The sequence below is a fragment of the Nyctereutes procyonoides genome, unplaced genomic scaffold, assembly GCF_905146905.1.
Source record: "Nyctereutes procyonoides isolate TBG_1078 unplaced genomic scaffold, NYPRO_anot_genome, whole genome shotgun sequence".
Lineage (NCBI taxonomy): Eukaryota > Metazoa > Chordata > Mammalia > Carnivora > Canidae > Nyctereutes > Nyctereutes procyonoides.
Window position 1 is genome coordinate 18,123,514 of NW_026575021.1, and position 13,882 is coordinate 18,137,395.

A 13,882-nucleotide genomic window follows, 5' to 3' on the forward strand; every position below is an offset into this window, starting at 1 on the left:
TTCCCTTTGATTGAAGAACTCAGGTAGACCTTAATTAGTAGAAGTTTTACCCGTTAATTAAATACATTTTTATTGTCTTTTATATAAATGTTCTCCTGGCCAAACAAAAAGAAGTACAATTATTACCTGTATTTTGTTCATGTGATTTTCCATATATTTTATGTTTTAGAATTTTGGTGTTTTCCCAGTGATAATAAATGGGACTTTATCCTTTGTTTGCATAGCTGTAAATATCTTATTGATAATTCTAATTCACTGACTTTTATACATAGATTTTAAAGTGAATTCAATTCAGTGAACCTGAATGATTTTCAGTTTTTCTTTCTTTTTTAATTTTTTTTCAGTTTTCATTATGGATCATATTGCAATAATCATTCTTATTTAGCACTATTGTTCAGAATTACCTCAAAAGCCAATACTTTTGTGTAATTTTTCATATTCTTATATCATGATATTATACTGTTTCTTCCCCAATAGCCGCAGTTTGGCAGAAGCCTGTTCAGAAGGAGATGTAAATGCTGTGCGAAAGTTACTCATTGAAGGGCGAAGTGTAAATGAGCACACTGAGGAAGGGGAGAGCCTCCTTTGTTTAGCTTGTTCTGCTGGATACTATGAGCTTGCACAGGTTTGTATTATCAAAATAATCACATTGGTTCTGGTGTTTTTGTTTTTTAATCTAGCATACTTGTTACGGAAATTCTAAACATAATCATTAAGACTCATTTCAAAAAAAAAACAAAAACAAAAAGACTCATTTCAACAAATAGTTTTACTAGATACACTTTGTGGTTGTTGGCTCTTTTACTATAAATGACTAAGTAGGTGTTAACATAAATATGTTCCATATATTTTGATGAATATATCATTTTCTAATATCATTTAAACTTTTTCTTTCATAAGGTTTTGTTGGCAATGCATGCAAATGTGGAAGATAGGGGAATCAAAGGTGACATTACACCTTTAATGGCTGCTGCTAATGGAGGACATGTCAAAATTGTGAAGTTGCTGCTAGCTCATAAAGCTGATGTCAATGCACAGTCTTCAACAGGTTATGCATGTTTCTTTTTCAGTTTTGTTAAGTATGAACACCCTTCAGTAATAATTATTTCACATGGAAATCATTAGTAAAACTCCTGCAGTTCTCTAGTTATAAAATGCTGCATGTTTGCATAAGGCTATGTATTAGGATTAAAGTATAGAAGATATTTTGAAAAAAAATTCTCATCTTTGGTGTATAAGGGCGATCCCTTGGCCTTTACTTTAGATTAAATTAAATGCTGGCCCAATTAGAAGGACTATGCTCTTGGAAATGGGTTACAGTTCTCCAACCCAGATTTCCTGTTAATCAGGGGAGAAGGGAAGGGAAGATAGGGACAACAGGAAGGCTAGGGGAACAAAGGGAGGTCTGTCATTGTCTACTGATGCTAAATTGTGGCCTATAGAAAAAGAAAGTATTATGAAAACATTGTGTCCCACAAGGGACATGACTTAAGTTTAAACTCATTTTATTTTTTTTCAAACTTGGGCAAAGATGGATTTACATGAAAGTTCTAAAATTATATGAAAATACATTTTGTTCATCTTCCTCATGTAAGATTTTCAAATTTGCAAACTATTTTAAATAATTTTTAGAATCTTACAGGTTCTGGTTTGAAAGGGTTTTAGAAATCCTTATTTTACCCAAAATGTTAATCTTTTTTTTTTCTTGTAACATGGGAGATTTATCCAAGAAGGAACGTTTTTAAAATTACTTTAGCTTTGATCAGTTAGCTGGTGTTTTAAGTTCTGGTGAAAACAAATATGTATGATTAAAAGGAACAGTATGAGATGTATCTGTATATTATGAATAACTAATCACAAAAAAATAAAGCATGTGAAACTTATCTCTGATTAAAGTTAGAATGAACATAACTTTTTTCTCCTATAAAAAGTTAATGTTTCAGAATTGCTCAGTTATTTTATATTTCTACAATCATGGTAAGTATATCTGTTTTCCACATGTATTTGACCCTGATATTAAGTGGAAAGAACTGGGAATTGATTTCGGTAAGATAAAAAGGCAATGGGAAAGGAATTCTATATATTATCTAAATTAATATTTTAGTCTTCCATTTCTGTTTTTTTCTTGATGCTAAATTAGGCTCTTATTTTGGTATTTTATATTAATATCTTTTTTTTTTTTTAATTAAAATAGGCAATACAGCACTTACATATGCTTGTGCTGGAGGCTATGTAGATGTTGTAAAGGTGCTCTTGGAATCCGGTGCTAGTATTGAGGACCATAATGAAAATGGTCATACTCCTCTAATGGAAGCTGGAAGTGCTGGACATGTGGAAGTAGCCAGATTGCTGCTAGAAAATGGGGCTGGCATTAATACGCATTCCAATGAATTTAAAGAGAGTGCCCTTACGTTAGCTTGTTACAAAGGTACGGTATAAAACATTTAAAAAAACAAAAAACAAAAGTTTTCTTAAAACTGTATTTAGAATTGGCAAAAAAAACAAAAAAAGTTTTTAAATGCATGATATGACTGTTATTTTATATAATATAGTTTTAAAATTAAAAAGTAAATTAAGAGGTGGTAATAGAATATAGTATAATTAAAGAAAAATGTTTAAACTGTTTTGGAGTTTAATATGTAAACTTTTAAAATATAGACAGTTAATTTTAATTATGCACTATACTTTTTAGTGGTTTTTGTGTCAGAATCTTTTGCGTAGTTCACACAAAAGAATACTGTTGACTCCATGAGTATTCAGTCTGTAAGTTTAAAAGAAAATACGATAAAAATAGGGTGATCTATTAACAAGAAGCTGCTTAAGCTATTTCTCATAACACTAAGAAGGAGAAAAATTGAAGAGACAGGAGGAGATTTGAGAAATGAAAAGTGTGAGAGGAGTCTGAATTCTAAAGAACAATTTTAGAGTATCATCAACACATTTAATAAAGTTAGAAGGAAGAGCTGGTTGAAATAGAGAAAAACACCTACCTATACATATTTTAACTGTACAAGAGGGGTATGTGATATTTTAAATGATGTCAATCGCCCTGAAAATACTGGTAATACAGAAAAGTGCCCTCCTTTGAGAGGGCAAGACAGTTGTCCGGAAAGTTGCAGTCTTCGGCTAGTTAATGCTCTAGATTCTTTTTAGATTCTAAAAAGATAGCTACAGAACCACATACTTCTCAAATTCTACCTTTTTGACAGATCAGTGGCTATAATTTTAAAAGGCAAACTTGTGTAGCCATTCAGTTCAGTGTTTCATACCATCTGCAGCTGTGTCCTCTTTGTATCATAAAATAAGTGATAAATTCTTGACCTTGAGGTATCAAGAAAAAGCTCTTAGAAGACAGGGTAGAAAATTTAAGGGAGCATTCACTTTCAGTGGCTGAATCAATTCCCCCACCAATTTTGTGAGGGAATACCTCCTTAAATTATATACCTAGGGCTTTAATCGCCACACCCTAGTTGTGGACCTGGTTTTGTTTTGTTTTATTTCATTCTATCTCAGAGTGACCAAGGTTTGTGAGGTTTCTGGAGTAATTTCCTTTAAAAAGTGGCTAAAATCATTCTTAGATACATAAATGACTAAAATTTAAGTTAATTGTGAGAATATGCTCTATCTAAAGTGCTTTCCATTGTCTGGTGTTAAGGGAGTCTCAGATTAAGGATGGTTAAGAAACACAGCTGAGGTCCCTTACTTCCCCCGGTACTGTTTGGTAATTAGTAGAGGCTTATCTTCATTGAGAGGAGAGGAATTAAAGCCTTGGGACAGCCTCTCCAGGGCAGGCTGATTGATTGGGTGGCTCTCTCTTTTCACAAATACTTTTGAACCCGGAACTGGCTGTATTTTACTACTAAGTCCCAGCTGGCCAGAAGAGCTTTGAGATGGGGCTACATATAACTACTCTTCCCTCTCTCCTTTGCTTGTAGCCCCACCCTGATTTCCAAGGGGCGTCTGAGGTTGGGGCTTGCAGGCTTTAATTAGAAGCTGGATATAGAACTGAGCTGGTGGAGAACATTTCTACTACTTACAAGGATCCATGGACCCTCTCCCTTTCCTCTATTTCGGGTGAGGTCTTCTAGGACAAAGATTGACAAGAAGGAGATGGGGAAGGAATAGAACTTAGGCTAAAGCTGAACATTGATGTGGATCTTTGGGAAGGGAGAATGACAGAGAAGAAAGGGAGGGAGGTAGGTAGTTAGTGAAACAAGATATGGCAAGATGTATAGTTACTCACTGAAGTTAGTTTTAATTGTTTTTGATTCTATCACTCACTCCTTCCCCTTAGTCTTAATTGATTGAGAATTGACTACAACTCCTTCCAAATAAAGTTGGAAAAAATTTAGTCCTTTTTCTACTGTTTCTTGCCTAGTGTCTGAAATCCTTTTTAAAAAATACCTTGTTTTTTTAACCACTCATAAGGCGTCTTTATTTGAACTAAAGCATATGGTTTATTTGAAACTACATAAGTATAAATATATAAATGTTTATATATGTTCGTGTATGTTTATGTCTAAATGAATATAAACTAAATGATGTGGTTTCAAAAATATTTTATATATATGCAGTTTCCAGCTTGTAAACAGATTGTTCTTAAAAAGTTTGAGTTAGTAATTGAAACTTAAAACATTTCCTCCTAGAAATAACTTCAGTTTTTATTATCCCAGGCCACTAATTCATGAAAGCTAATTTGTCCTGTAGCATAAATAAATACAGCATGCCCTGGCTCTTAAAAGGTTGTAGAGGCGATATTCTGGGTTTTGGTTTTTAATGACATCTTTGCTCACCTGCAGCAACAATTGTAGTATCGGCAACAGAGTAACAAGTAGAGCAAGTATCATTTGTATGATTTATGTGTGACAGTTGAGGGTAGCTTGCAGCTGACTTTAGTATTATGCTTATAAATTTATTACTATAAGTTAAATATAACTTTTCAAAGTATTGCAAATTTTTCTTATATTTTTTGTAATAATAAACTATTTTAACCTTACGCATTTTTGGTTTAGGACACCTAGAGATGGTGCGATTTCTTTTGGAAGCAGGTGCAGATCAAGAGCATAAAACAGATGAAATGCACACTGCTCTAATGGAGGCTTGCATGGTAAGACTGGTGAAATACATACATGAAGTTGATCTATATATTTCATAGAGACAGGGCTAGTGTATGATGAGCACCTTTTCCTTGAGTTCAGAGATTTGTTTATTATGGATTTATTGTAGAGCAGAGCCTCAAGTATCTGAATTATCACTTGTGTTCAGAGCCAGTTGTACATACACTAAATTCCTTCTATTAAAGGTGCTTTCTGGAGGCTTACAGTACTACTTTTATTTTCTTAGTCTCCTATAACTATGCTGGTATTACATAGTTGACACAAAATGCAACTATTTAAGAGTTGATCAAGGATATTGAGAAGATATAATCCACAAAATATGTGCATAATACTAAGCAGAGCACGTTCATCAAACTGATAATTTAACTTAATGAAAAATTTGAAATTAAAGTATTATTTGGGTAACATTTCCCCTCTATATATGGTATTTCTGAGCCCTTAAATCCTTTTTTAAGAATCTTCTTTTTTAGCATTTGTACTTAGGAACAGGTAATAATAGTATTCTTAAACTTTTGTATCTTAGTCTGTGATCTGTGGCACAGAAATGGATCAGAATAACATTATTGGCAGATTTATGAGGAAAACATGCAGAAGATAGAAAAAGGCCCCAAATGAATTTAAGTGTTTTTTTTTTATTATTATTATTAAAGATTTTATTTATTTATTCAGGAGAGACACACAGAGAGAGAGAGGCAGAGACACAGGCACAGGAAGAAGCAGGCTCCATGCAGGGAGCCTGATGTGGGACTCGATCCTGGGACTTCAGGATCACGCCCTGGGCCGAAGGCAGGCGCTAAACTGCTGAGCCACCCAGGGTTCCCGAATTTAAGTTTTTTATCTCAACTTCCCATCAGAGGATTTTTGAAAGGATGTTAAATTTTAATAATTTTTAGAAGTATCAGATAATTTAGACTTGAATTATCTTTGTTTTCTTTATTGCCAGCCAGTATTTGTTTTAGTGAATTATCCTTTGAAGAAATGAGTTTTCTTTGAAGGTCCCAAGTTCTCATCTGTTAAAATTAGGGGTAATATCTTTCTCTCAGGTTGTTGTATGAAATACTATAATGTGTTAAAAATACATCCAAAATATCCCCATGGTTAAGGAACTTAAAATATTGCTTGTGATCCCCACTAGAGGAGTATTCAGATTAAGAAATTAAAATGGAGCATTCTGCAGACCTAATCAGCATATGCTGTTAGTGTTACAAGTAGATGAAAGATATTGGTAGTAGCCAGACATTTTGAAGCTTGATAAGAGATTGGGATTTTAAGCTGGACTTTAAAGGAAGTCTATGGAGAGAGAAAATTCTAAACTGAAGGAACACAAAGTAACCATTGTAATGAGGCATTAAAGTTGTGCAATATGGCAGGAACAGAGGCAAAAAAAAAAAATGGGTGTTTCATGTTCAAAAGAAGATGAAATGTCTACAAGGTAAAATATAGAAGGAAAAATTATATCAAAGGCAAAAAAGGAAAGAGAGCCTTGGAGTTGCATATAGTTAGGAAAGCTGTAGGGAAAGGGAGACCAGCAAAGGAGACAGAAGATAGTAAGAGCGACTTCCTTTTCTTTTAATTTTCCCTGGCATTTGAAAACATGGAACAAAAAAAGGAAGTACCATGTAAATATTGTAGTCTCTTTCCCCTAACACATCATCTACAATTCTCTTGGTTTCTCCAAAAAGTATATTGCATTCTTCTTTTTCTACCTAGTGAAAATGAAAAGTTTGCTTCTCCTTAAGGTTTCTATAAAAATCCTACTTTCCCTTTAAAACCTTTATTCATGTAGCATTTAAGTATATACCGTGTGGTGCTGGTATTATTTCCTAGTAGTCTTTTTATCCCCAGTTAATAAGCCTCTTGCTTGAAGGAAGGTATTATTTTTCTACATGTTTCATAGCCTCAATCTCTATTTCCTAGTCTATGCCACAGAAATACTTAATACTGGCTTTCTCAACTGTTAAGTGTAGATTTATTTGAATGGAGATGAGTAAATAAATCTTCATTGTATAGTAATTGATAAGTGTTATATTTTTAAAATTTTTTTAAATGGTACTGATTTAATTTTTTTTAATTGCATTGTAATTAGGATGGCCATGTTGAAGTAGCTAGGTTACTTCTTGACAGTGGTGCCCAAGTGAACATGCCTGCTGATTCATTTGAGTCACCATTGACTTTGGCTGCATGTGGTGGGCATGTGGAACTTGCAGCTTTACTCATTGAAAGAGGAGCTAGCCTAGAAGAGGTCAATGATGAAGGTTATACACCACTGATGGAAGCAGCCCGTGAAGGACATGAAGAAATGGTGGCATTACTTCTAGGCCAAGGTAACCATACCAGTGAAAACAGGAAAGCATAATGTTTAAAATGTAAGATTACAATATTATAAAATTGGGTTTTTGTGTTTCATCTTTCAAGTAGATTTGTAACAAGGTGTTGTCGCAAAAATGAATGAGAAAGTATTTGCTTTGAAAATAATTTCCTAAACTGTGCTGAACAAAATCAAATAGACCTTTAATAGAGTTTTCAGGCATGGTATACTTTGTGCATAAAAACAGAACTAAGGGTGAGGTGGGGTTGTAGATAATGTAGGACATATATGAGATTCAACATTTCTCAAAGTTGAGAGAATTCCTTTTGGCACCAAACACCTATTAATAAATAATATATCTAGTGTTTCATGAAACACAGTGTGAGGAGTCCTATCTTAAGGACAAACTTGATAAGAATGTAAGAATGCATTTATAAGAAACTGTCAAGGAGTCAGGACACAGTGGACTTTATGTTTAGGAAAAGTGAAACAGTTACTTTACAATATTAAGATACCTCTAGTTTAGAAGTAGTTTCCTGTCTCTATATTTGTAGCCAGATTTTATCTCTTTTAGTAGTAAAGTTTTTGTTTGGACAAATTTAAGAAGAGTGGCACATTTTTTAAAACCTTATTGGATAGAACTTTAAAGCCTGGCTTGTTTTTCTTTTTTTTTAAGATTTAATTTATTAGAGAAAGCACAGCGGCGGGGGGAGGGCACAGCAGGCAGAGGGAGAGGGAGACGCAGTCTCCCTGCTGAGCAAGAGGCCTGATATGGGGCTCTCTGTCCAAGGACCCTGGGATCATTACTTGAGCCAAAGGCAGACCTTTAACCGTCTGAGGCACCCAGTCGCCCAAAAGCTGGGGTTTTATAGCACATTTCTTATGTTTGAATCCTAGCTCCACGGCTTGCCAATTTTGTAACTTTAGGCAAGTTCCTAATCTTCTGTGCCTGAATTTTGTCGTCTGTAGGGTTGTTGTGAACATATACATATAAATATATATACATATATATTTATATAAAGCTTTTTGAACACTTTCTTCTTTATATATGGTGATGGTGGTAGTAGTGATAATGATAATGTTGTGGTCCTGGGCAAATTAATGAACCTCAATTTCCTTAGCATTAAAATAGATGATGTAAAATGCTTTCAAATATTACCTGGCAAATAGTAATGGTGTATTAAATGTGAGCTATCATCATCATTTTTGAATCTTTATAACAAGGGAATGTAGTTTATTTTTCTAAGTCCTTTTATCACCTGGCTTGTACTTTCTGGCTGAATAAATCTTATGTGCAGCTGTGTGCATCAAATATTGACTTGTGGGTATATTTTTAATAATTTTCATTTGTAATCACCTTTCAGAGTTGGGAAGAAGCACTTTTTTGTTTAGTAAAATAGTAAAACTCATTTTCATTTTTGAAGTATAGTTATTAGGAAACCATCATGTTTTGCTTATCTCTGGAATAAATTAATGACTTCCTTAAAATAATTAGAATTTTTATTCTAGGAGCAAATATCAATGCACAGACAGAAGAAACTCAAGAAACTGCCTTGACTCTGGCATGCTGTGGAGGCTTTCTGGAAGTGGCAGACTTTCTAATAAAGGCAGGAGCTGATATTGAACTCGGGTGTTCTACCCCTTTAATGGAAGCTGCTCAAGAGGGTCATTTGGAGTTAGTTAAATACTTATTAGCTGCAGGTAGGCATTTTTGCTTTGGGAGGAGTTTTTTACATGATTTATTCAAGTGCAAAAGTTATAATGTAAATAACTTTCTTCAGATACGCTCAATGTATATTTAAAAATGTGGTAAAAAATATAGTAAACTTGTGTGTATTCTGCATAAATCACATTATTTATGTTTAAAGTATCTCTGGCTTTAATTTCAAGCAGTAATCTATTTTTTTCTTTTTCTTTTTTTTTTTTTTTTTGCTTTTAAAGATGCTGATAATATTCTCTACTTCTAGAAAAGGATAGGGTGTTTTATTTAATTTGAGGAGATACGGCTTATGTGGAAGAAATTTACATTTCTATCATTTATGTCTTCTGGGTTTTGCATTAAGTTTCTGTTGTTTACTACTACTGCAGGAGCTAATGTTCATGCAACAACAGCAACAGGGGATACAGCACTAACATATGCCTGTGAAAATGGTCATACTGATGTAGCAGATGTCCTGCTTCAGGCAGGAGCAGATCTGGTAAGCTGTGTCACTTTTTAGATCCTAATACTTAAAACCAAGATAAGAAATTAAAGTTTTCAATGGAGATGACAGACAAAAGGTATTTATTCTAATTTGCGTTGGCCTTTTTTGCCATTTTTTTTCTTTCATTAGTGTCCGTTATTATTCTTGTTGGCAGGGTTATCCAGTCTGTTACCCTTTGTGTCCCATAAAAAAAGAGGAAATTTTATGTTAATATATTAGTGCAAATTAATTTTTCTTAGGTATTTAGCTATTTTTAGAAGATAAGTATTTAATAAGTAGTCTTTTCCATCAAATAAATTATAATTTAGTAAAAAGGATGAAATACTGAGGTAGATGTCATAGGAAAAGTACAGACAGTAAAGAAACTCAGAAGAGGTTAAGAGGTCATCTGAGATACTATATTTTGGGCTGGATAAGGTTTAAAAAGGTAAATATGACAATGTTGTGACAAAAGAGATATTCCAGTTGGAAGAAGTAGTGTGAATATAGCCTGAGAGGTAGGGAAGCAAAAGCAAATGTATGTGGAGAAAATGCACTTCGAGCATGTGAGGGAGTAGCACTAAGACATGAGGACGTAGTTAAAACTTAAGTAACCATATGGTCTTGAGGCTGAGATTAACAAGCAAATGTGTATTCCTGTAGAAGTTCTAGTTTATGACAAAAATTCACATGCAAGCCTAAACAGACTACTCCATTAACTAGTTTGGTAAATTTTATTTCACTTCTCTTTCCTCATTTATGGAAGGAAAAGGTGGAATTGGATTACTTCTGTGATCTCTTTCAGTTAGTGTGCTAGTACAACTCTTGAAGTACTTACGACACTTGTTATGTTCTGATTAGTTGTGTGCATATTTCTTCCATATTAGATTTTGAACTTGTTTAGCTTAAGAACTGTATTTCCAGTGTTTACCACAGTAGCTGTGAAATATATAGCAACATAATAATCTTCCTTAGTTAATTGCAATTCAAACAACTTAGTGTGTGGCATAAGAGAACAATCAAAAATTACTCATCAGATGTGAATGTTAAAATATATATGCATCATATATATGTTATACATATATTATGTATAATGGCATATATATAATGCTTTATGAAATGTATTTTTTCTCATACCTTTATATTCTAAGATCTGAAAATTTCTCCAATAGTGTTCTCAAATATGAGCAATCACAAGAATGCAATAGATTCTCCATCCTTTTGAGACCAAGAACTCTCTAGTAATATCTTATAATTGATGGTTTCCTAGATACTAAATCACTAGCTTTGATGTTTTCAAATAAGGTAATATGGACTTAATGGGAAGTCTATAAAGAAAGGGAATGATGAAAAAAAAAAAAAGAAAGGGAATGATGTACTTGCAGAAATACATACAGGTAGGATACAAACTTACAAAAGGAAAATAACTTGGAGTGGACAAGAATAATGCTAATAATGCTGATTGGAGAAGGCTGTGCTAGAGGGCCATTCACTGTTCAAATTCCATAGGCCTTTTGGTAGAGAGAGAAGTAAAAAATACCCAGATGGATTTAGATGAGGGTATCACAATCATATGAATATAACTTCAGTTCTTAAATTATATCTGTAGAACATGTTTCTAATTTGAGATATTTTTAAATTTAAAACGTATTCCTTAATTTGTTTCAAAGCATAATTTTTAATTTATTTAGATTTAAAGCCTGATATTTAATATACAATTATTTTCCTTTTGATTTTGATTTTGAACAGAGCAATTGTTTATTAGCAATTAAATATCAATTAAGTCTGTGCTTTTTTAATAGGAACATGAATCTGAGGGTGGAAGGACTCCTTTAATGAAAGCTGCAAGAGCTGGTCATGTTTGTACTGTTCAGTTCTTAATTAGTAAAGGTAGGTTTGTGTAAAGCAGTAGCTTTTTCTCCAAAGCTGTCTATTCTCTGCCCTCAGGAATTTAGAGGTTGAGAGGTAAAGGATGTTTTGAGGGTAATGCTGGAAGAAGGATGCTACTGAAATTTTGTGAATGGGTGGTTGATAAACATCCTGCAATGCAATGAATATTTCTGAACTATGAAGAATTGTCATATTGAATACCACCTTTGTTGTGAAAAATTTTTTAAAAGAAAAATTTATCTATGTAAAACTTTAAGAGTTTAGATTACTTAAAGTCTGTTCTGTTTATGTAATAATAGATCTTGAAACCTGAATTCTTAGGTTTATGCCACTAAGTTACTTAAGGGCAAGTCACTTTTCTACGTTACATTTCCTTGGGCCTAAGTTTCTTTCTTCGTGAAATATAGAGAAATAATCATAAATATGGCACAAAATATATTTAAAATTGAAATGTGACCAAAATGCATGGAGGATTTTCATCTATGGTCCGTAATTCTACTTGGAATATCAAAAACCATTTTAAATGACAAGTAGCATCTTAATACTTCTTTTACATTATTTGTTAGGTGTTCACTACATAAGTTCAAGTTGAAACAGTTTTAATGCAGATTTCATCATATTCTTAAGTATAGAAGATGAAAGATTTTACTTTTGATTCAGCATTTATTTATTTGTTTTAAAGATTTTACTTATTCATGAGAGAGAGAGAGAGAGAGGCAGAGACACAGGCAGAGGGAGAAGCAGGCTCCATGCAGGGAGCCCGACATGGGACTCGATCCCAGGTCTCCAGGATCACACCCTGGGCTGAAGGCGGCGCTAAACCGCTGAGCCACCCAGGCTGCCCTGATTCAGCATTTAAAAGAAAGACTGTAAAGGCCTTGTACAATTAAAAAAGCAATATATATTCCTTCCTTCTTAGCATGAATACTAAAGAAATCTCAAATTTGTAATTGTTTATAGGAAAAGGAAATCAAAAACAACTTACTGGTCAAATTATTTTAAACAAATTGAACACTTCTGATGTATATACCAGTTTATACCATATTCTCAAGAATGGAATTATTTGTATAATTACTGTCCTTTCTCTTCTCTGATAAATTTCAGTGAATCTGATTCCATCTTCATCCTGCTATTTTATTTCCATTTCCCACATTGTCTAGCTCAATGGCTTAAATCGGAGATGAATTCATATAGAGGGTGCAGTGCACCTGTTTTCATTCTCAGATTTTTTCCCAGTGGAAGAAGTCCATAGTACTATTATTTTCTATTCTTCGTTAATTCTCTGCATAGTTAGCCCATTGAGGGCAGTGTGCTTTATTCTTACTGGCTTTTAGTCAATTTTTCTTGTTCCGTTTTATGGAGGAATTTACCATGTAGATAAAATTTTCTGCTTTACTTTTTAGAACTGATTACGTTAGTAATAATATATACATTTAACCTTATCTTCTGTCAGTGCATACTGAAATATTTATGGATGAAATTATGTCATGTTTGCCTGGGATTTGCTTTAGAGTAATTCAGGATGGAAGAGGAGAATTGATAAGGGTTTGTGTGAAATGAGATTGGCTGTGTGTTTATAATCATTGAAGCTGGGTAAGGGGCATGTGGATCTTCATTATACTATTCTCTCTACTCTTTATGATTTTGAAATTTACCATAATTTAAGAAACAGCTGTCTACTAACATGATTTGCTATGTCTTGTCTGTTTTAGGAGCGAATGTGAACAGAACCACAGCTAATAATGACCATACTGTACTGTCCCTGGCTTGTGCAGGGGGTCATCTGGCAGTGGTGGAACTACTTTTGGCTCATGGGGCAGATCCTACTCATCGTTTAAAAGTATGTGATTCAAATGTTTAGGGTAGCATTATGTACATTACAGTGTTTTTCACTATTGAACATTATAAGATAACATCTACCAGTTCCATTTATACTGGCATTTTAAGTATATTCATTTTGTTTTGTTTTGTTTTATTAGAGGAAAGTGTTCTTTACTAAACCTAGGATTTTATGTATTTTCTGGTTCTGTAAATTAGCTTATTTAAAAATTTTTTTTTTCTCCTTCCATACCCACTCTTTAGGATGGCTCGACTATGTTAATAGAAGCAGCGAAAGGTGGCCATACAAGTGTTGTTTGCTATCTTTTGGACTACCCTAATAACTTGCTTTCAGCCCCTCCACCAGATGTCACTCAGTTAACCCCCCCATCTCATGATTTAAATAGGGTAAGATTCAAAACTAAAACATTTTATATCTTCCTTAGATAACCCTTTGGCTCATAGTTTCAATGTAAACTAGATTTGACTATTTTTTGTTATAATATGTAGGGTTCTTTATAACTATGTAGTTGAAATGGTTAATGATATAATCTGGTATAATATTC

General features: G+C 33.4%; 1 protein-coding gene across 7 annotated transcripts in view; it reads left to right on the forward strand.

Moving 5' to 3' along the window:
• ANKRD17 (ankyrin repeat domain 17) overlaps positions 1-13,882 on the forward strand; it is a 154,105-nt gene that overhangs the window by 85,650 nt on the left and 54,573 nt on the right. For all 7 annotated transcript variants that reach the window (XM_055339664.1, XM_055339681.1, XM_055339672.1 and 4 more), the window contains exons 4-13: positions 478-625; positions 901-1,048; positions 2,195-2,428; positions 5,013-5,107; positions 7,204-7,441; positions 8,935-9,126; positions 9,514-9,623; positions 11,411-11,498; positions 13,211-13,338; positions 13,581-13,724. In XM_055339664.1, the coding sequence (XP_055195639.1) occupies positions 478-625; positions 901-1,048; positions 2,195-2,428; positions 5,013-5,107; positions 7,204-7,441; positions 8,935-9,126; positions 9,514-9,623; positions 11,411-11,498; positions 13,211-13,338; positions 13,581-13,724 (1,525 nt within the window). The remainder of the gene's footprint in view (positions 1-477; positions 626-900; positions 1,049-2,194; positions 2,429-5,012; positions 5,108-7,203; positions 7,442-8,934; positions 9,127-9,513; positions 9,624-11,410; positions 11,499-13,210; positions 13,339-13,580; positions 13,725-13,882) is intronic.